General features: G+C 49.9%; 1 protein-coding gene across 5 annotated transcripts in view; it reads right to left on the reverse strand.

The window, feature by feature from the left end:
• Window positions 1-21687, reverse strand: part of CADM1 (cell adhesion molecule 1) — a 137271-nt gene that overhangs the window by 16872 nt on the left and 98712 nt on the right. For 3 of the 5 annotated variants that reach the window (XM_030965006.1, XM_030965003.1, XM_030965002.1), the window contains exons 6-8: window positions 14911-15010; window positions 11948-12120; window positions 8423-8494 (exon numbers count right to left, since the gene is read on the reverse strand). In XM_030965006.1, the coding sequence (XP_030820866.1) occupies window positions 8423-8494; window positions 11948-12120; window positions 14911-15010 (345 nt within the window). The remainder of the gene's footprint in view (window positions 1-8422; window positions 8495-11947; window positions 12121-14910; window positions 15011-21687) is intronic. The other 2 variants (XM_030965007.1, XM_030965005.1) reach the window with 1 other exon arrangement.

A 21687-nucleotide genomic window follows, 5' to 3' on the forward strand; every position in this document is an offset into this window, starting at 1 on the left:
CAGAAGCTCCAGAGCAGGATGAAGAGCTGAGGCTCGGCACGTCGCTGTTACACACTCAAGCACTGCCTCATCAGAGCACCCCTGGCCAGGGGACAGTCTGCTCCTGCCTCTCCTCCAGCTTCCCAGCCACCACCTGCACGACGAACCATTCTTTTCAGCATGAAAGATGTTCTAGAACTGGCAACAGTGGACAAACATTACCAGTCCCTCTGCTGCAGCAAGTAACTGGTTGAACAGCTATGGGTAATTAAAATATCCTGGATGTTTTTTTTGCTGGTTAGTCTGAAGCTGACTCTACTCCATACGGACTACATCCCACTGGAAATTTCTTGGGGGGCACTGCCTTGCCAATGGAGAGAGGCTTTGTCTCCTCCAGGAGTTTGCAACAGGCACTTTTAAAAGACTGACCAAATCTGAAGGCTTTTACTGACAGTTATTTCCACCAACAGGTCTAAACCAAATGTAACCACACTGCCCAATTTACTGGCTTATTCAGCTGTTGGAGGCTGTTTGCTTTGCATCTGGAGGTATTCTGTGGCAGGGGTCAGTGGCTGGAGGGGGCTGGCTCCCCAGAACTGTCACTGACACAAACCCTGGAGCCAAGCCCTGCCTGGCTGGGGGCAGGCAGTGTTTGGGTGGGTAACACCGTGGGTGAGCAGCGCTGCACCTGTGGCCCTGCACAGCAGCCTGGAGCTTGGGTTTTGCAGCACGACAGACAATTCACAGCGGCCTTTCCCCTGTGACATGCTGGCACACAACCCAGGGACAGGGCCCTGCGCGGGCAGAGGCAGCAGTGGAAACAACAGGACCTGTGTCTTGGCAATTTAGCTGAGGACAGCCCAGGGCTGAATTCCTGAAGCAGCAGCAAAGACAAGAATCATACAAGGAATACATAATACTTACAGATACAAGGTCTACATGCTTTAATTATGGAAGCAAAACAAATAAACCCTGCACAGTTTAACAAACTGCACCAAGATTTGCATAACAGATTATCAAGCCATCATTAGCCTGTTTCCACTGCCAATGTAGGCTGTTCTCATCTTGGCAACCAAATCTAAGGCACCCTCAAGGAGGCCAGCCCTTGTTCTCCTGCGGGAGCCCTGGGGGCTGCAGGGGAAACCTTCCAAAGCCACGAGGAGATCAAGAGCAGGGCTTTGCTTTGGTTTTGGGCAGCAATCCCCATTTGTTTTAACCAAGCAAATGGTGGAAGGGGAAATGGTGGTGGAGGTGGGGGGAAAGCCATTCTTTAGAAGGGGTTGTAAAACTGAGTATTAATTCCTGAGATAGCATCTTGGCATCTATAAATAGTCTCAATTTACTGTCTTCCTGAAATAAAAAAAGTTATGTCAGCTTTTACAATAAATAGAGAATCTGCTGGAAGCAAACTTGTATTGATGTGCTGGAAGAGATTATTAGTCAAGAAACAGTGCAAACTGGACAGTGCATCTCGCTTCCCCGTCCGGGAAAAGAGACCGACAGGTTACACAAAATAAAGTTCTCAAGCGGTTGTAAGTGCGAACAAATATCCACGTCAAACAACATGTTGGCTGCAGCTGGAATGACAAAGTTATGATTAGCAAATGGTTTGGATGGTTGCAATAGGAAACACAGACCGGTTAAAGTTTAGAGTGAGCTTTTGGAGAGTCCTGTCCAGTCCCAGTCCTCTTTGGGCAGGAGGACTGCGCACACCAGGGCTCCGCAGGGAACAACCCTGTGCTCAAGACATGAACGTGCTGACACTGGTGTGCTTCTGTATCATCACGTGGCAGAGGAGAGAAAGCTGTCACTGGTGCTTTGGTACCAAATCAGTGCATTCCTGTAAATCCACGTGTGTCCCGGCCCCGCCACTGCCACTCCTCAGCTGGGAAGGGACACCCAGGAATGGACACCTGGGAAGGGACACCTGGGAAGGGACACCCAGGAATGGACACCCCAGGAATGGACACCCCAGGAATGGACACCCCAGGAACGGACACCCCAGCCCTGCAATGCTGCTGCTCACACAACCCATAACTTCAGGCAGGACTGGCTAACTTCAAAGGTGCTTTTCTGAATCCTGGGGTTGTGCCACCAGCTTCTGCTTTGCTTTCAAGAACAGCCACACTTCCATGTCAGAGCAGGCACACAGCACCCCAGGGATCAGCCTTCTGCCCCATGTCCTACAACAAAAATCATCTCTTCTCCTCAAACGCTGACCAACAAGAAGTCTTTGATACACTCCTGACTTAACTAATGTTGACCAAAGCCAAGGAAAGGCTCTGCCATCAGAAAAAAGCACAGTTCTGGTCCCAAGCCATCAACATGCTACGCCATCACCCAAGGCTGATAGCTATCATTTAAAATGGAAAGCTGGTGATGAAGAAGGGGCTGGTTTACCCAGTGCAGAACAGCCAAGAGAACATGGAAATCACATAACCAAACAGACCTGGGATTTTCTACCTTAATGTCAAGGCTTCTCTCCCCAGTGCCAATCAGGAAAAGAACCAAACACGCTGCTCAGGAAAAGCAGAACAATGTCAAGGCCTTCCAAAATCTTCATGTACAAAAGCTCCTCAGAGGCCAGGTTTATAGTTACAGAAGGTACCCAAAGGAGTAACCATTGGCTTCTACAAAGCTGCAAATTTCACTTTATTGGAATTTCTGTGTAGCACTGGCTGTAAGAAATAAATATCTGCCAGCTAGGACAACTCAGATGACACCCAAGCTCGAGGCACTTACCACCCCATTAGGCAGCTACGCAAGGGCACACACACATATACACACACATATTTATAAAATTACTGCATGGAGGCAGCTGGGCAACATTTCTCAGAGTTATGAGCTCCACTGCTGAGCCTCCTCGTTTTCTCAAATGGATTCTCTCCAACTTCAAACTGTTTGCAGAGTGTGACAGACCAGGCCCTTTAAACTTGGCCGTAATTAGTCCACAGCCTCAAACAGAACAAGCACGATGGAGGAATATTAAAACCCCAGCAGCAAAATTAAATTCCCCTGGTTGAATGCTGCAGCCGCAGTGCTGCAGCCTCGCAGGGGTACCTGGTACTGGGGCTGAGGAGCACACGCAGAATTACAGCAGCACATCCACAAAATAACGGCAAAACACGCTGCTGCCTTTTAAATTTAAAGAGGCTTTAGCAAGTATAGATATCCATTCAATATATTGCTTTTTAAATTGCTTTCTGAACTGAAACCAAAAGCCAATCTGATCCCTGACGCGTGGAGCTCTTATTCTTCCCGATTTTCCAGACTACTTCACATGCACTGACCGGGGCGAGTGTGAATTCCTGCACGTTGCTGCCTTCGAGCAGCCTGAGGGACAGCATGCAGCACTGCACACGGATCCCTGCTTTGGTTCAGCTCCTTGGGGCTGATGAAAACGCCTACAAAGCCCTGCCCAGTGTTCCCCTGGATGAAACTTCTGTGGGACACCAGCACAGATGTCACATCCCACAGCAATGGGGTGACGGGGCTCAAACACCAGAGCGCAGTGACCCATCCGTCCCCTCCCTCAGCTCAGCCATCCTCTCCCTCACCACACGCTCCTCCAAGGACGGATGGAGATGTCCCTTGCATTCCTGAGCCCCTGATCTGCTCTGCACAGGGCTCCAGGTTGGCACCGAGAGTCCTGGTCCAGGCGTGCTGCAATGGGCCCTGGGGACAGCTTGGTTAGCAGACCAGATGTTTCACAAAAATCATCACAATCTGTGTGGATGTTGTGTGTGACCAGAACAAACATAGTCTGAAATTAGCACAGGGGCTCCAGCCATGCTTTTGCATGTTTCTTCATACAGATTTGGGAGGATTTGGGTTTCATTTAATGCCCAAGCTTGCACACAACCCACGCTTTTGCTCAGCAAGAGGATGGTTTGTGCACTGCTTATGCTGTGTCACCAAAAGTAAGGCCATGTATGACAGGTCCTGCCTGCTACTGGCTGGACATGGGACTGAAAGACTGAATTTTATTTCATTTTATTTTCTGTTCCAGGCCTGTCAGCTCTGCCTTTAGCCCCTTTAATGCAGACACATCCTGGATGAAAATGTCAGAAAGGTAAAGAATCATCTTTAAATTAACTTGACATTTTACCAGGGACAGGCAGAACCTTCAACAGAAAGCAGAAGTTAAATAATAAATAATTTGGGGGAACAAATCCCTGGGCTGCGTCCCTGCACAGTGGCATCAAGCACCTGAGCATGTCACAGCTCAACAGCAGGCTGGGAATGCAGAGAGCAAACCGGGAGCCCTCCTGCTCCTGCTGATCTCCCATTGGCAGCGTGGGCACCTCCACATCCCCAGAAAAGCCAGAGACTGTGAGAGAGTCCAGACAGCCACCCTGAAGCTGGCCACTCTGAGCTGACTGGGGAATAAATGTGTTTTTACGATTAAATTCCATAATCAGGTCAGCACCTGCAGCAGTCGCAGGCAGAAGCGGCCGTACCTGAGCTGATGCCACCATCCTGCCAGGATGCAGTCTGGGCTTTACACATCCCCACGCTGCCTCTGTGCCTCCCACAGACCCACTGCAAGGAAATCTGAGAACAGGGTGATTGGGACTGCATTCATCCTGCCCACCAGCCACTGGGATTACTGCTGGAATAAACCCCCTGCAACTGCAGCTTTTCACACCACCGACAAACTCCTACCGAGGATAAAATAATTTTTCTTGTTTTGAGGAAGTTTTCGACATGTGAAGTGCTCTGAAAACCTGCAAGTTATTTTTGCTCACAGAGTTCACATTTCCACGTGCTATTATTTTTAAAGCAGCTGGGATGACACAAAGGTGTGCTTCTCAGGAGACAGTGCCTGCCCCTGTGGCTGACAGGAGAGCTCCACCACCACGTGCCCTTGCTCAAGAGCTGATACTCCAACTCAGCATCAATTCTCAGCTCCTGCTCTGGGGCTCACTGCACACCTCCAGGCCAAAGAGAGCTTGCTCCTGGCTTGTACAAATCCTGAGCCTCAGGAAGGAACTCCTGTTCCTGCTTCCACAGGATGGGCTTGGTCCTTTCCACATGCATTCACTGAAGGGGCTGGAGCACCTCTGGGAATTCTCAAGTGGAAACCACTGCCTGCAACGTTACAGCCCCTGAAACTCACAGACACCTCCACCCAGACCTGCTACTTCGAGGGATCAGTGGGATTTAAAATATGCTCTAAATAGCATTCCAGGGGGGACATCGGGAGCCCCCAGCCTGCTGCTGAGGATGGAGAGCAGTGCCTTTGCAGAGCCAGCAGCATCTGCTGCAGGGCTGGCAACACTGGCAACCTGCACGTGTCACCCCCAGGCCTTCACCAAAACTGCTGCCAAGACACCTGTGCAATTCCACCTGTGGAGAAAGAGTGGGAAATGCAAATGTGCACCCATGGATGATGCCCTGGTCCTGGGAGGGGGCGTGCCAGTGACCTGGGCAGGCTGGGACAGGCAGAAAAACCCGAGATGGGGCTGGGCTGTGATTAAGGACCTTTATTTCCCAGGAAACAAAGCTGCCCGAGCCCAGCATTTCCAGGAGCCACTCCAGGGTAATTCAAATGATGCTGTTTGCTCTGCTGTATCGTATTGTACATCTTAATGAAGAAAGCCACAAGGACAATTTAACTGATAAAAAAGGGCTCGGCAGCGATAAGGGCTGAAACACCAAAGGATGGCCGGAATATCAATGCTGCTGCAGGATACGTGGAAAAGATCAAGCTGTCACGCAGGAAATCTTTTCAAGCACCTACACTAAAGTGACAGAGAGAAAGCACTAAAGGTCGTGGTGTCTGGAAACTTCACTGCTCAGCTTGTCCTTTGCTGGAGAAAGCATCAGGTCAGCTTTCCAAGAGCTCCCCCAGAAACTCCCTGAACCAATAAATCAAAAGGACAACTCCAAGGGCAGAATCTTCTAGGGTCACCTGCTAGGAACTGCTTCAGTGCAGCCTCTTTGCCCATGTTTTATTCAATTAAAGCAAGACAATTGTTTTTCAGAACTACTCCAAGGTTCCAGGGGACATGAACTACGTCAGGGTTATACTAAAAGTAGGGGGACAAAAGCAAAACAAAGCAGATTTCAAACCCACCTCATCCTAAGGACTGGATTCCACTGGGCTGGCTCCAGATGCCTGGATTGCCAGCAGCTCAGAGAACACCCTGTTGTCTCCCAACTCTCCTCTGTCAGACAGGAAGAACGCTGGAGCATTTGGGAATTAAGGTATCAGGTGTCTCTCAAGGCTTTGAAAAGTGTTCCAACACTACTCTGCTATGTAATTCTAGAGATTATGTTAATGTGACCTAATTTCTTCCAGCCACGAAGTCTCCTAACTACTGAAGGGCAGAAGTTGGTGTGGCTCCACGCTCCTGAGCACTGACTGGAGAGGACACACATGCAGATCTCTGCACGACAGAGGGAGGAGGAGCCTCGGCTGCTCTGGGCGGGAAAAGCACACTGAACTCATGGGCACAGGATGGTAAGACACATGTCAAGACGACTCAGTGCCAGGGAAGAAAATAGTAATTTCCCTTATCAGCATTAGTAAATCTTCTTCCGACAAATTGTGAGCAGGAACTGCTGGAATCAGGGAGCAATATCACATCATTACTTTTCCAGCCTCCTCAGCAGTTCAAAGGCAACACAGAAAAGCAGCAAGGAGGCAATGGAGACCCACTGGGTTCTGCCACCAGAGTCTGAGATCCTCCACGACTGCAAACCAAGGTGAGAGAGCAATGCTGGACAATGATGAGCTCCTTACCCCAAGGGACCTCTGCCAGGCTGATGACACGCCCATTTCCGACTGCAAGAACCAACTCTCTCCCCTTCTTATTTTTAATATAAAAAAACTGGAAAGCTGTGTGAAGGAAAGCCCAAAGGCTACTGAGCATCCACAGCCAAGATGCAGCAGGACAGCAAACAACCAAGCTGCTGTTCATTGGGAAGAACCAAGCACTGCTGTGGACCCTGACACAGCACCAGCTTTGGAGGGCAGTGCTGGGGCAATCCCTAAAACAACAGGCCGATAACAACCCAGTTCCCAAAAACACAACAGTTCCCAGTCATTAAGGTTTGCAGGCACCAAGGTTAACAGAAGGGGTTATCCAAGCATCAAGACACATTGTTCCATTTAGCCTTCCAAAATTCACTGAAAGCACGAGCAAATACCATCAGAGAAAGAAACCTGTGAGCACGTCCAGGTACAGCCTGTGGGACACTGCCGAGCTTCTCTGCCAACAGCTCTCAGGGAGGCTGCGAGAAAGCTTCAAACCTCCTCTGAAACAAAAGCGGGTTAAGTCCAGAAATCAACACCACGGGACAGGGAGAGCCATGCCCAGCAGCCCGGGCTGGGTGCCTGGAGCTGGGGTGACCGGCAGGCACCTGCAGGGAGGAAGCAGAGCACGGCGAGGGCTGGCAGGGTGACGGTGGAGAGAGGCTTCACCGGCGTGTCCGTGCCAGCGGGGCCTGCCTTGGGTGCAAAAACCTCGGGAGGAAAAGAAGCCACGAAACGCCCTGGGCAGGGTGGTGAGAGTCAGCTGAGCAGCGTCATAAAAGCAAATAAAACGTGAAGGCATTTACACAAGGGGTGGTTTACAGCAACAGTAAACGTTGTGCCATTAGCTATTCAATGGTCCATCCTCACCTGCCGTTTGTCACCTCTGCCTCAAATAAAAAAAAAACAAAACCAAACCAAAACCCACAAAAAGCAGCAAGCAAAAGCAAAAGCAGCGGTTGGAATAGGAAAGGTCAGAGAAATGACAATGTGAATGGTTACAAATAAATCAGAAGGGTTTTCCTGATGAGTCAGGTCTGTGAGGAGGTATGAGGATGTGTCACAGAGGTGTCATGATCTTGCTGGTTGTTTTTATTCATCTTTTCTCGCAAGACACGGAAAATCTCACAAGCTGAAAGGCAGCTCCTCAAGAAGGGGCCTATGGATGGCATTTACACAATAAAAACAACTGGTGGAACTCCCTTTTCTGGGAGAGTGAGGGAGAAGCTTATCACAAAGAAATACCAACATCTTGGCATGAGAAAAAGCATCTTGAGTCACATCAGGTGAATTGAACTGCCGAAGACCAAACTTTCTATAAATTGCTCAGAAACTGATACTGACGGGATGGAGGCTGAAACAACTGCCCATGCTAAGGGAGCTCTGAGGCTTTTGGCATCCTGCATGTGAAGTACCCAGTGCTGGCCACCAGTAACTGAATTAATCACTTTTCCTGCCACGACAATTCCCACATTTCAGGAACGCCCACACCCACGGCAAGGACTGTCTGACACGCCGAGCTGCCGGACCAGGGCTCGTGCTGTGGGTGGGCGTATTTGAGGGGGAAAAAAAAATACTGCAAGTGATTGGTTTGTTGTTTTTCCCCAGGCTTCATGCTCTGCTTATATACATAAAAGACAATAAACATTCAGGACATTTCCAATGGTTATGAAGGTACCATACCTGTGATGGTGGTAGGGATGGTGGTGGTAGTGGTGGTGGTTGTTGTGGGAGGAGGGATAGTTGTGGGGGGATCTGGATAAAATATAAAAAGGAAAATAATAAAAAAGCAAATTAAGAAAAAAAACAAGCAGAACACAACAGCGGTCAATCGTGATCAGAGGAAAACAAGGATGCTAAGAAGCAGCACGGGGTTGGGGACCCTTCCCTGGCTAAATCCCAGGGGGGAGCCCAGCAGGGACAGCGGGGCCAGATCCTCTGCCCATGCTTGCCCAGGCTGGAGAACCTGGCCCCAACCTCTCCCCCCTTTCTGCCTTCTGAAATGCTAAAAAAAAACCAAATAAAACCCAGCATAAATTAGTCAATGAGAGAGAGAAATGGAATGGGAGAGGCATAAGGAAAATAAACTGCACGCTTTCCACAACAAAAAGACCAGTTTGCACAAACAAGGAGAGACACAGTGGTGCTTTGGTGGTTGTCTACAGATACATTTGCAAACCCAGGTGGGAGGGTTGTGTGAGAGGCCCTGCTGTGCTTCACAGCCTGAACATTAACAGCACAGGAACAGATCTCACCGTCCTCCCAGGGCCCTGAACCTCACTGCTCTTCCTCTATCAACACACGGCAGCAGGATGTTAAAAACTACTTCAAAGATGGTAAGGGATACAGAGAAACGAACAACACCATTGCTGAATATCAATTTCCAGGTATGAGGAATTCCACCAAGATCTTTTAATTTAAAAAAAAAGTCAATATTTTTCCGACAATTTCAGTTGCACACTCTTGTTTTTGCTACTAGGGCATCGTTAATGAGATGTTTCTCTCTGTGACCATTTCTCAGATGCACTGGACCTGTTGAGATTCAAACCCTGCTGCTTGTCACGGGATTGATGTTACACACAGGGACACATCCTTATCAAAACTATCGGGCAGGAGAAGGTAGATATGAGAAGATGTAAAAGAAAAAAATATGTATCAATGCCCAGATGATCAAACTGAATGCACTTAGTAGTCAGAAAGACTTTGAACTACGGATTCATTCGGCAATAATAGAGCACGAAACCTTTCATGGGCTTTTGATTTTAGGTTTCCTCCGTAGCACGTCAGCTGTTCCTCACTAACACATCTGCTACTCTTTTATCTCTGAGCGAGCTCCCTTGGATCCCCTAATTAAGATCTCTGAACTTTAATTATATACTGCACCATTATTATATTCCATCCAAGAGTTAAGGAACATCACCTCATAGTTCGCTGTGCTATGAGCAGTCACTGTCTTTCCTCTACATCCCAAGGACCTCAGCCCCTGTGCTCCTCTCTCACTTCTGACCCACACATCTCCTGGGAGAGCAGGGACCCTCCCAGCTGGGGAACAGCACTGCTTGGGAAGGGCCCCCAGACTCACACTGACCAGCCTGCACTGGCTGTGCCATGGGCTCTTCCTCCATAAAAGAAAAAGTAAAAAAAGCCGGAGTGCTAATGGAGCTGGAAGTTTCTAGCAATGTACCTGCCCACGCCCACGGGGACAAAAAGCATAAAATGAATTTTAGAAAGGAGCATGTGTCCAGTGTGTGTCCATGTGATGATACACCCCCATCCCACGTGGGCAGCTGGGGAGGTGCTGGGCACAGCTCAGCTGCTGAAGCCACGTCAAACCCTGGACCTGCAGAGATGTCCCTTGGAATGGGACTGCCCGAGTGCTGCTGGGGAACTGGCTGATTTGGTGGCGAAAGGTGTAAGTGTCCCACCACTGAGGGGGGTGAGACCCCCACGCTGAACCTGCCCTCAGCAGCAGCTCCAGCTGCGCTCTGGACCAGGAGGCTTCACTGATGGCCACAGCCCAACCACTCCCTCCCCACTCTGGACTTCTCCCTTTTAAATCAAGGGTTAAAAGGATTCCTTGTGCTGTCCAGAGTGGCAGAGCCCAGCAGGATGGTCCCAAATGTACAGGAACTGGAGGTGATGGGGTGTGTAAAACCCTTCTGTGCCCACAAGCAGCCCTCCTCTACATGGACCAAACATCTGCCAGATGCCTAAGCTGGAACCCACAGTCTCCATCCCCTGGGAACCTGCATCTCCTTCCAAGTAATGCTATCCTGGCTCTCCTCCTGGGGATTTAATCCCAAGAGGAAGCAACCCCAAGGAAGTGCTGCGCTGTCTATTCTTGCTCACATCCAAAATGCAGAGTAATTATGTGATATTTCCCATGAGCTCTAAACCTCAGGTCAGTAATGCTGGGGAGGTCCCCCCAGCCCTGCCTTGGCCCAGGATGGGTACACAGAACTACAGCCACCCCACAGCTGCTTTATGGCAGCAGCTTTCATTGTCTCCATCTCGTGGGGAACTGCCTGTGTCCTATTCCAACTGCTTTGCTCTCTGCAACATTGGTTGTTTCTCTCAACACTGATGTAAACAAGTGGGTTTTTTATAAAGTGAACATGCAAATTACCAATCATAAATGCCTAGCTGACCTCATTTTGTAAATTGGAGTCTTGTGGAGCGAGAGGCACTAGAAAAATTACCTATGTGATGGGGTACATGGGTTTTGTATAAGCTCAAAGCTGTCACTACCTTGAGTCTTTAGGCAAGTTTCTAAGACTGGGCTTAAAATCACTCCTTTAGAGCTGGCATTTGGAGAGGTATGGGAGATTCTCCACTCTTTGACTGGAGAGAGACTCTTTGACTACCAGAGAGCTCAGACTGCAGAGCTTCAGGCGGCCGTTGCATGGAACAAACTTCAAACCAAATTTCTGTCCCACCTGAGTGGAACCGTAGCATCGTTCAGGTCAGAAAAGACCAAGACCCACCAGGAACTCAGCCCAGCCACACACAACCGCCCTTGACAGAGAGAGTTTAAATATGCAGCCCAAGGAGCAGCTCATCATTAAACTGGGGGATGGCTCTGCAAGTGCCTCCTGAATCTCCATTCCATGCAACACCTCATGGCAGGAGCATGAGGTTCACAGCAATGCCAAAGTAACGCAGAGGAAAGGAAGAATTAAAGCAGGTACTTAACAGTGCTTTAAAAGATGCTGAGACATGTTTTAGCGTCTGCCCAGCCACACAGACAGGCTGAAGGCACCTCATTCCTCCAGTTTATTTACTGCTTTGCAATTATCTGGGGATGCTGGCTGATTAACTGGCTAGCGAAAGGCTCAGAACCCCTCGGACCATTGTTCAGGCCACTGGAGGAGGCGTTACCAGAAGGACAAGAAATCATTGAGAAGTCCAAGGAGAACTGCCCAGTTCTCCCCACGCCCCTGCTCTGGCTTTTCCTTAGGCTTCACCTGGCAGCAGGGGTGGGAGCTCCCGGAGCTGGGACAGGCTCTGTGCCCGATGCACACACCGAGAGCCCCGGCAGCAGCCAGGGCCTTCCCAGCCCCTGCCCAGCCCAGCCCAGCGGCGGCGCCTCAGGAGCTGCCTGCAAATCTGGCATTGAGCAAATGTTAAGTTCTGTCACAGCTTTCCGAGCAGGGCATGTTGCAATTAGGTGTAAAGGAGTCTAGAAGAACGGTGGTTTTTCTCACGTACCGTATACAAACAGCATGTAATCCGCATGTGATTTCCCCACCGCGTTGGAAGCCTCACAGCGGTATGTACCATTATCTGTTTTGTTTAGGTTACTAATGAGAAGGTTTGAACCAGACACTACAACGTGTTGAGGCATCTCATCATCTACTCTTAACCACCTCATGTCCGTAGGCCTACAGAGGAGGGAGAAAAAGAAACAGTCACATTACTATTTTCCTATGGTCAAGATGGCATCTTCAAAAGTTCATCCACAGACAGAAAGCCCAAACCAAGAAAAACTGTAAAGAAACAACACATACTTTTTTGCACTACTCAAGCCCAGATGCTGTCGGGCTTCCTCAATTTAAATTTATTTAAACCCAACAGGAAACTGTATCCAGAGCTTAAATTTTCTGAAAACACTAATGCAAGCAGGAAGAAAGTTCATTAGTGGTTAATCATTCGCTTACTCAGCAAACCTGAAAGCTCTGAGGCTACAGACTCAGTGTTCATCCACGGGGTGCTCTGAGGGCAGAGCTGGACAGCAGAACAAGTAAGGTTTTGTCAAGTGTGAACCCTTCCACAAGCTGCCAGGGACCTGGTGACCTCAGCAGGGGCTGTGCTGTGCACTGAGGGAGTTCCAGCCCTTCTCCTGTCCCCCAGCCCGCCTGGCAGCCCCTTCCTGCACCCCACACTGATGGAACCCACGTGGGCAGGGGGTCTGCATCATTCAGGGAATGAAATGAGCCTGGGTTGTTAGAGCTGGTAAAGATTGGAAGCACTGAAGGGCTTTGGGGAGGGTCTTTTGACTTTGTGGGGGTGTTTAGCATCTGTTATTATTATGTCTTTAAGCAGTGGTGAGGGGACAGATCAGCTCTTTCTCAGCAAGAAAATTCCAGCATTGTTCAGGCCACTCAACTCCTCTTGAAGGGGAGTTTCCTGCAGCACAGCACTGCTCAGCCTGCCTGGCTCCACAGCTGCCAAGTGGGACTTCCTGTTGCTGGAGGTATCCCACGGCTCAGGCTCTTCCCTGGGTCCAAACAGTACATGACAGCCAGGATGCAGAAGCTCCTGATGCTTCAACACCCCAGCCATGCTACTGCATGGATCCAGCACCAAGCAAACTCAGCTGGGCATTGGCTGACTGGTTTTGGACACGGGTTTGGTGTTCTGTCCCTCGCTGCCACAGCATTGGCACACGAGGCACAGCGTGGGCAGCAGGAGCTCCTGAGACGGCCCAAGTGCAGTTTAACTTCAAAAGGGGTGGGAAGGGTTTGAATGCTCCTGGGTAGAGTTTTTAAAGGGCTCTTTGTGCTGTGGAGTCCCCAGGCGGTACACGACAGTGTAGCTGCAGCTCAGAGAAGTGCGTCCCTGGATGCCTCACAAGTGACCATTTCAGCATCTTCCCACTTCTGTCACAGTTTTAGGGGGTTGTGTCTAATCTAACAAAATATCTGTATTAATACCAAATAGAAATTTCTCCTCTCTAGTTTTTTTTTTTCCCCTCTGAGCTTCCTTCCCCCAATATTTATGTTGCCAAATTTTGCAGAGAAATTACTTTGCTTAACTGGAGAAACCTCCCCCTTCATCTAAAACCCCATAAAAGATTTCATGAAACCTCTTTGTCTTAAAAAGATGGAGCCAAACCCAGCTCATTATTTTACTGTGTATTTTCTTAGCTTTGGGAGACCCAGGTGAAGTGACCTAGAGAAGCCAATTCCCAGCACATCACCAGCACCACGAAACGTGCAGCAGCAAGCTGCTGGGGAGATGTGTCTGTCCTATTTAACATGGGAATGTCTTACTCATAGCCTGCAAGGAAAAAATGTAGAGAAGCCTGTTCATTAGATTCCCAGGTGACAGCAAATGGGAGGCACTGCAGGTACCCAGGGGAGCAGGAATGCAGAGGGGCTTGGCAGGCTCTGAGCAGGGAATAGCTACTAAACGGAATTCAGCAGGGACGTGCCAGCCTCTGATGCACGGGAAGGGACTGGCCTCGTGCCCAACAGAACAAACTGGGAACGGGGAATCAAGCAAGAACTATGGGAATCAAGGAAATACTGTTGGTGGGGATGCAGGCTAGCAGGGAGGATGAGGGCAGCCTGAGCCTCCTCGGCGCTGGTGCCTGCCCTGCCCACAACGCCGAGCTGGACGGGCTCCAGCTCCCCACGCCCCAGCTCTGGGCACATTGCCAGCGAGGCACTGACAGATCTCGGGGATGTTTGCAGGAATCTTATGGACATGATGAAAATAAGGAAGGATAGTAAATACTTGACAGCCATAAATCCAAGTGGAAGAGAAAGTATTTTGAAAAAAAAAAATAAAGCCGACAAAACTTAAATTAGAACAGCAATGAAAGTGTGAGAAAATCTACCCTCCCTTGCCAGGATTTTCCTGATGCATAAATTTCTTCAACTGCCTAAGAAAGCCTCAAGGGCTTGGCAAGAAGAGGAGAGAGAATAAAACTGGTATTCTATAAAAACCACACGAGGCACCAAGGGGGAGCAAAACCATCACACAGTCAGTATGAGCAGAAGGATGGACTGCCTTACCTGGGGATCCATCCCACTTCCCCAAGGGCCCAGTGCTGCAGTGCCGGGCTGGCATCCATGCACTGGCACCTCCAGGGGCCACAACTCCCCAGCCTTGCTCTTGCAGATTAACCAAACCCATGACTAATTGCAGATTAACGCCACCCATGCCATTCCCTGGGGGAAGAGGTGTCCAGCTGGGAGCCTTGCCCTGCTGCACCCGAAGGCTGCTGCATGGTGGCCAGGAAGAGCTCTCCGAGGAGCTCTTCCAGTGGAAATTCCTTGGCCATGAGGTGCACAGGAATAAATGCAAGTCCAGCAGCTGTTTGGGTGCAGGAAGCACCTCTCTCCTTCACTCTGGGACACTGTCTTCGCAGCAGGGAATGGCAACAGGAACAGTGGCCACACAACGTCCCGTCACCACCGGCCCACCCTGGGAAGGGTCCAACTTACTGTGGCTTTCCAAAGGCTGTGCACGTCAGCTCCAGCGGCTCCCCTTCTCTCGTCAGGCCTTGCAAGGGGTAATTCTGAGAAACCCGCACTTGAGGCTTATCTGCAGGACACAAAACACGGCAGGTGAGCCCCGGGTCGTGCCCCCGTGCCCGCTCGGTGCCGGCAGCAGGAGCAGCTGGGGCCGGCGGCACCGCGAGTCCCCACGGCCCCGTGCTGCCCAGGAAGGGCTCCTGCTGCACAGCTCCTGCCTGAGCTCGCTCCAGCTGGAAGGAACTGCTTTGTCCTCGTGCTGAGGGGAAGCTGGAGAGATGTGTGGTGCCCGGGATGGAAGGGCTCTGTGGGTATCAGCGATTCCTGCACCACAGCCCCCGGAGTCCATGAGCGCTAACTGGGCCGGACAAGAGATGCTGGTTAGAGACACAAACAGAACCACAGCCACCGCTGCCCTCTGTGTGAACAACAGGAGGCTGCGTTTCGTCCAGATGAAGCTCCTCTAAATCCTACAATAAACAGAGAACTAAAGCATGGATAGTTAGGGAGCCATCTCAACAACACTTCAGTAAGACCCTGCAGGAAAAAGAGAGCCAAACCACAAACCTAAAGTCCACAATTAAAAAATTCATTACCTCCCATGACTGAAACAGAGATTAAAAATGCAATCTGAGCTGTAGCTAAAACATTATCAGTGCAGGAAATCAATTCAAGGCTACAAGTGCCATTAAGCCATAGATATTTTTCAGGAATTTACTCAACTGTAAGGAACAAAGGAAGGAAAAAAATCAGTATGCATAAAGGTTGAAACCATTTAAATGTTTCTATTTCCTTTGAGAGTAACTGCTACCCAAAATATTGGCTGGCTGCATTTTATTAACTGTGTTTAACTCATTAACATGCCTCCTATGGAATAATAGAGATTAGGAAAAAAAACCCGCGTGTCAGGATTTAACCAATTTAAACTCTCATAATTTTCAGTAATGGAATAAGCTACACAAGTAAATCCTCTCCCGAGATGACTCTACCACAACATTTCATCAACTAATCCCTGTTACAGATGCTTCCTGCAGCTCTGGAGCTGGGGTGTCCTTGTGGGCTGGGGGTGCTGGAGCACTTTGGGGTGTCACCGGCCGAGGGGACAAGTCCCAGTCCCACAGGACATGGGGCAGCTTCGGTGTGCCTGGAAATGCCCTCCAGCCCCGGAGTGGCAATAGCTCTGCACAAGGATCAGGGGAGGACGAGCTCAGCCTGGTGTTATGCAGCAAATAAATCACCTGCCGCATCCTCGGCACTGCGCTCACCACTCCCGTCCACAACTCCCACCCCACAGCATCTGCTCCCAGTTCTGATGTGCTCTGCAGCAGCACCACCAGCCTGTGCCAGGAACGTGGATGGTGTTATATCCGTGCTGTGGAAGGAGCAGGAAACATCCCAGCCCAGTTTACTCAGCACACAGGGACTGAAACACCTCCTTTTGCTGTTTGCCTCTCCTGCTGCATCCTCTTCCCATTAGGTGAGTTTAGTATTTCTAATGAGCTGTTTACTAATGACAATTACTTATGGAAATGAGGAGGAACACCCAGGCTCACTGTACTGAGCACAAACTGCCAGCTCTATGAGCTCCCACCAAGTTGGGCGAGCCCTTCCACTGCCACTTCCCAGCCCCAGGAGCTTCATCAAACCAAGAGTGGCAGTGAGGTGGACCTGTCCCATTTGGATCCAGGCACTGTGGAGGTGTCACCTGCAACAGGAATCTGGGTTTATCAGCACATGTGTCAACACCGCTGAAGCCAAGAACTTCCCAACAGTTACCACAGCAAAGCACTTGTCAGCATGCTGGGAGTTACACAGGGCGCTTAGGAAAATGTACCTGAGCCTGAAGGATGCAGAGGGATGGCTGGACACTCCAGAGGACCGGCTGGCATCAGGCTCACAGCATGAAAAAAAATTTCACTCAAGAGTCTGGAGGGGCAGTGGTGTCTTTCTCCCTTTGTTTACGGACGTGCCTTTAGACAATCTTAAATTCTACTTCCAGGGCTCACACCTGCCTCACAGCAAGTCAGTGTATTTCCTGCAGATTATGGACTCGGAGTGCAGGTTTGTGAAATGCCGAGCGCCCTGGGACCCCGAGCCCGGCTCCTGTGACATTTAGCAGCACACGGACAGAGCTCCGATGGCTCCAAGGATGCTCCAGCTGTCTGCCACCACCCTGTTACACAGGACACGTTCAGCAGTGATGCCTGCAGCTCTGTAACGTGGGGTGACCACCTCAGATGGTAACACAGGACACCAGCCAAGAAGTGGCAGATTTCACCAGTGCCCGAAAATCCTCAACTTGGAACTTCACAGCATCACACCACTGGATTGTTACATAAAAATAAACACTTGCATCTGTGCACCTGAGGCCCTGCATGCTCCATGGCAGCCAATTAGACCCAACAACCCACAGCTATTTCCTACTACGCCTCTTTCTAGAAGCTTAAAAAAACCAGCCTCGTAATTTAATAAGGCACCTTTATTAAGCTAAATTCATTCAAAAGCTCAGAGTGATATACAAGGTTAAATACCAGTCGTCTAAAGGTTACACTGTAGCAGCAGCCAATTTGAAAAACTTATTACAAAGCCATTCTGCATTTGATGAGATTTCTCTCACAACAGGCACGGCGCGTGCCCGTGCACCGGGGTCTGCTGGGGTCTGCAGCCCCCAGAGGGACCATGCACCCCAAAACCCTCACCTCCCCTCAGGATGCCACTGGCCACCGAAGCCAGTACCCATTGACTTTCACAGCTCTCAAGCTCTGTGCTTGGGAGCTTACCAAACCACTCCAGTTATTCTGCATTTGTCCCAGTTCTTCCTTTTTTAGCTGCTCGCCCCATTTTTGTGCCATCAGCAAAGATTATTAACAGTGACTTTTTAAGAACTTCAAATGCTTCAACTGAACAGCATCAGGCCAAGCACCCAGGCCCCTGCGTTCCCTCTAAAAATACCAGCACTGCTGATTACTCCCTAATGACTATCCTTTGAGATCTGCCAGTTAGTGATTTCTTAATCCATTTAAACATGCACTTCATCGATAATGCTTAGATGTCATTAATCAGCCGAGATAAAACATTACACCGAGTTCGGGGCCTTACAAAAGCCTAAGCCTATTATTTCCACCCGTTTCCTTTCATCAGGCCAGCCCAGGCAGGCAAGCTCGCTGCCCCCAGCCCGCACCAGCCAGGTTTGGCAGGCGCGGCTCCCAGGGATGCTCAGGGGCTCGGCTGTGGGACCCTCGCTGACCACCCCAGAGACAACCCAGCCCACCCTGCCCAGAGGGCACGCTCGCTGTGAGGCTGGAAACCACCAGAAGGCTCCTCCCAAGCACTGGGAAACCGGCCCGCGGTGCTTTGGGCAGCGCCAGGCCCCGGCCGGCAGAGGAGCCGCCAAGGTGGGCTCTGCCAGTGCTTCAGCCGAGCAGGCTCTGGCCCCTGCCAGGCGAGGAGCGGCCAGGTCCAAGTTTAAAATCCGTTTTCTGATCCCTGCACGAATTGCTGACGTACCTCCTGGCAAAGCTGACGCCAGATGGCATCCCTGGGAGCAGGATCCGCGGGCCAAGCCGTGTTCCTGCCCACCGCAGGTAAATCCAGCCTCAGCATTTCCCAGATAATGCTTAGCACATCTCCCTTCAGGTGGGCATTGCTTCATCCAGCTCCTCATCCCTGCTCTCTCCTGTGCCAAAGAGAGCTGCTCAAAAAAATGACTTGTGGGAGTCTCTGATCTCACTCAGGGAAGAGCAGGAAAAATGTGCTTTTCAATATTAAAAGGAGCCAGCAAAGTTAACACTGATCCTCAGGTGTAAACAACAGCCACCTTTATTCCAAAATCCAGTGGGGCTGCTCATCAGGAATGCACTCTGCGTCAAAGCCAGCCCAGCCTGGCAATCCCTGCCTGCTCCTCACCTCTGACAAGGACGAGAGGCTGCACTGCTGATTTTCAGCCAAAATACAGAAATCTATTCAATAAATAGATCCCGTGTCTAAAATAAGGAATGAGCAGGACTGGCAGATCACAGCTTGTCTGGAAGAGCCTGTCAACCCCAAACACGACTCTGCAAAATTCACCCTTAACGAAAGCAATTTAATCATTTTGCTTGTTGCAGGAAAAGGAATGCCAGAGCCCGACAGGCATTTTGGGGATAAACACTTCTCTTTTAATATTTAAGCACACTCTGCTGCTAAATGCCTGCAAATGGCAGAGCCCCGGTCGCCCCACACGCCCGTGCTCCCAACAACATTCCTCTGAGAAAACCTTATTAATGAGCTCACAAACGAGCACCCAACTGGGAAATGTCACAAACAAGAGTGGCTAATGCCCCAGAAAATCAAATAACTGAACACTCGGCTGATTGTGGTGCTTTTCATATTCACTAAAAGAAAAAAAACAGTTTTAAATCAAAGTTTCTGAAGGGGTCAACACCTCGCTGAACAAAACAACTCATTTATTCGCTTTTAGAGATCTCCAGATGATAAATTACATTGATGTTAATAACTTCACTGCAAACTATGCAATTAATATTTGTACTGGACGGAAATGTAAAGATTACTGGAGATGTGGCAGCAAACGTATGCGGCTGATTTTAAACATAATTGGGCACAAAAAGTTCTCCTATTGCAACAGCAGAGGCTGCAACAAGACTCCACTGGGGCAGGCTTTAAAGGTACACATGTAGGTATTACAAAAATGAATGCACAGGTAATTATAACTTCAGAAAAGGACAAAAAGCCAGCCCAGAGAAAAGGCCCAAATCCAGGTCCGACGCTCGCTTCCAGTGTCACATAATGAGAGCAGCAAACGCACCACAAGGGCTCAACTCACATGTCTCCCAGAATATCTGGTTCCATTCAGCTCCTTAACGACATTTTAATGCATTTTGTTGCTTCATTTCCTTTCTAAAATTACACCCAACGCACCGGTCTCCCATCGCTCACTGAGGGATCCACGGAAACTCGGCGGCTGCAGCAGAGCTGGGGACATTTCCACTCCAGTGCCAGCGTGCCTGCCAGGGCTGAGGGTGCTCCTAGGCATGGCAGTGCTGCGGCCCCTGTGAGTGCACCACACTCAGTCCAGCCCTGCTTTGCTTTTGAGGAGGGCTCGGGGAGGGTTTCACACGTCACACTGCTGTTCACAGAGATTTCTTGTCAGTAACACACCCTGCAGCCACGTGAAGGCATTCACCTCCAACTTCACCATGGGCCACGCTGTGCCAGGGCAGATATGCAACAAATGGCTTACTCCATAAATAGGACAAGTTAACACCCAGCATTGTTGTTTTCTGCTTTTTTCCTTGGAAAACAAACCCCACAACTTTTTAGTTGCATCTCAGAAAAAATATCTCCCTACTCTGAAATTTAGTCAGACAAAAAATACCTCATTATCTGAGCAGGCTCCATCCATCATCCTCCTGTCCTTCCCCAACACATTTCATGCTCCAGTTGGATACATTAAGTGCAGAGAAATACGACATCTGCTGAGAAAAACATTTTCTTGTGCCCTGCTGATGTTCTGAAGGGGCGGATCCGCTGTGCCCAAGAGGGGAGCAGGCAGGATTTGTGGGGAGAGGATGTCAGAGCAGAGAGTGGAACAGGCAGCGCAGGTAACTGACCTGCTGCAGGCAAAGCAGCCACATCCACACGGGATGAGCCAGGAACCCCCAGTGTCACTGCAGCAGAGACCTGGGAGCTGGGTGCCTGCAAGGACACGTCATGGACAGTGGAGGCACGGACAGCAGCTGGAGAAGCATCCTCTGCTGCACATCCCACATCCAAAATCAGCTGAGAAGTGTCAGTGCAGGAGCCCCAGGGCAGAGCTCTGTGGGAGCACTGATGGAGACGCCTGTGTGCAAGGACAAGAGGCTCTTCCTCCTGCCCACACTCTCCCACTGGCCAACAAATCATCACTGTCAGACAGCAGCAGCTCCAGGGTAAGAGCTTGCTCTGAAACTGCCTTGTCTTCAAGCTAAAGCCCTGCAGCAGGTATGAAATGCAGGTGTCTGGCCATGCTCCAGCCCATCGAGCCACAAGGTCACAATGCAGGACAAGTTCTTGGGCTGGGGCTCCTCTCTGGCCATCTGCTGCTGCCCACTCAAGGAACAGACTGGGCTAACGGGGTCAAGTCCCCACATTGGAACATAATTACTTTTAACAAGCTCAGAGTTTAAATCAGAACGTAAAACCAAATCAGTCTGAACTCCCTTCTCCTGCTCATCCCGCTCCCTCCTGAGGAGGCTCCTCATTCCCACAAATAGCCCTGGAACAGCCCAAGGAGATGCAAAAATCAGCAGTAAGAGCAGAAACCTGCGCACAGGATGCAGCAGGGCCTCGAGGGCAGGAGCTGAACAAAGAACTGTGCTTTAGGGGTGCTTTGCCCTCATTGCACAGGCAACCCCTAAGGCTGAACAACCGAAGTGGCCAAGGAGGGATTTATTTGAGGAAGAAGAGATGAAATGTTCGCTTTATTCCCCCGAAACAGTGGCACTCTCCTATTCCACCAAATCACCAGGATTGCAGAGAGATTTCTGAGAGGAAGCCTCAAGGTTGTCCAACGCCCTTCCAGCCCAGTGAGTTCCAATCCCCTCACACAACAGGGTAGATGGCATTTCTTGCTCTTCCCCGTTAAGTATTTGATCACGCCTCACAAAGGTGCTAATGTATTATTAAAGCTAATGGAGCTCTGCAAGAAATGTTAATGGACATTAAGTTTGCATAAATGAATTACACATTAGCACAGTCGCAAGAAATCTC

Source organism: Camarhynchus parvulus, chromosome 24 (assembly GCF_901933205.1).
Source record: "Camarhynchus parvulus chromosome 24, STF_HiC, whole genome shotgun sequence".
Taxonomy (NCBI): domain Eukaryota; kingdom Metazoa; phylum Chordata; class Aves; order Passeriformes; family Thraupidae; genus Camarhynchus; species Camarhynchus parvulus.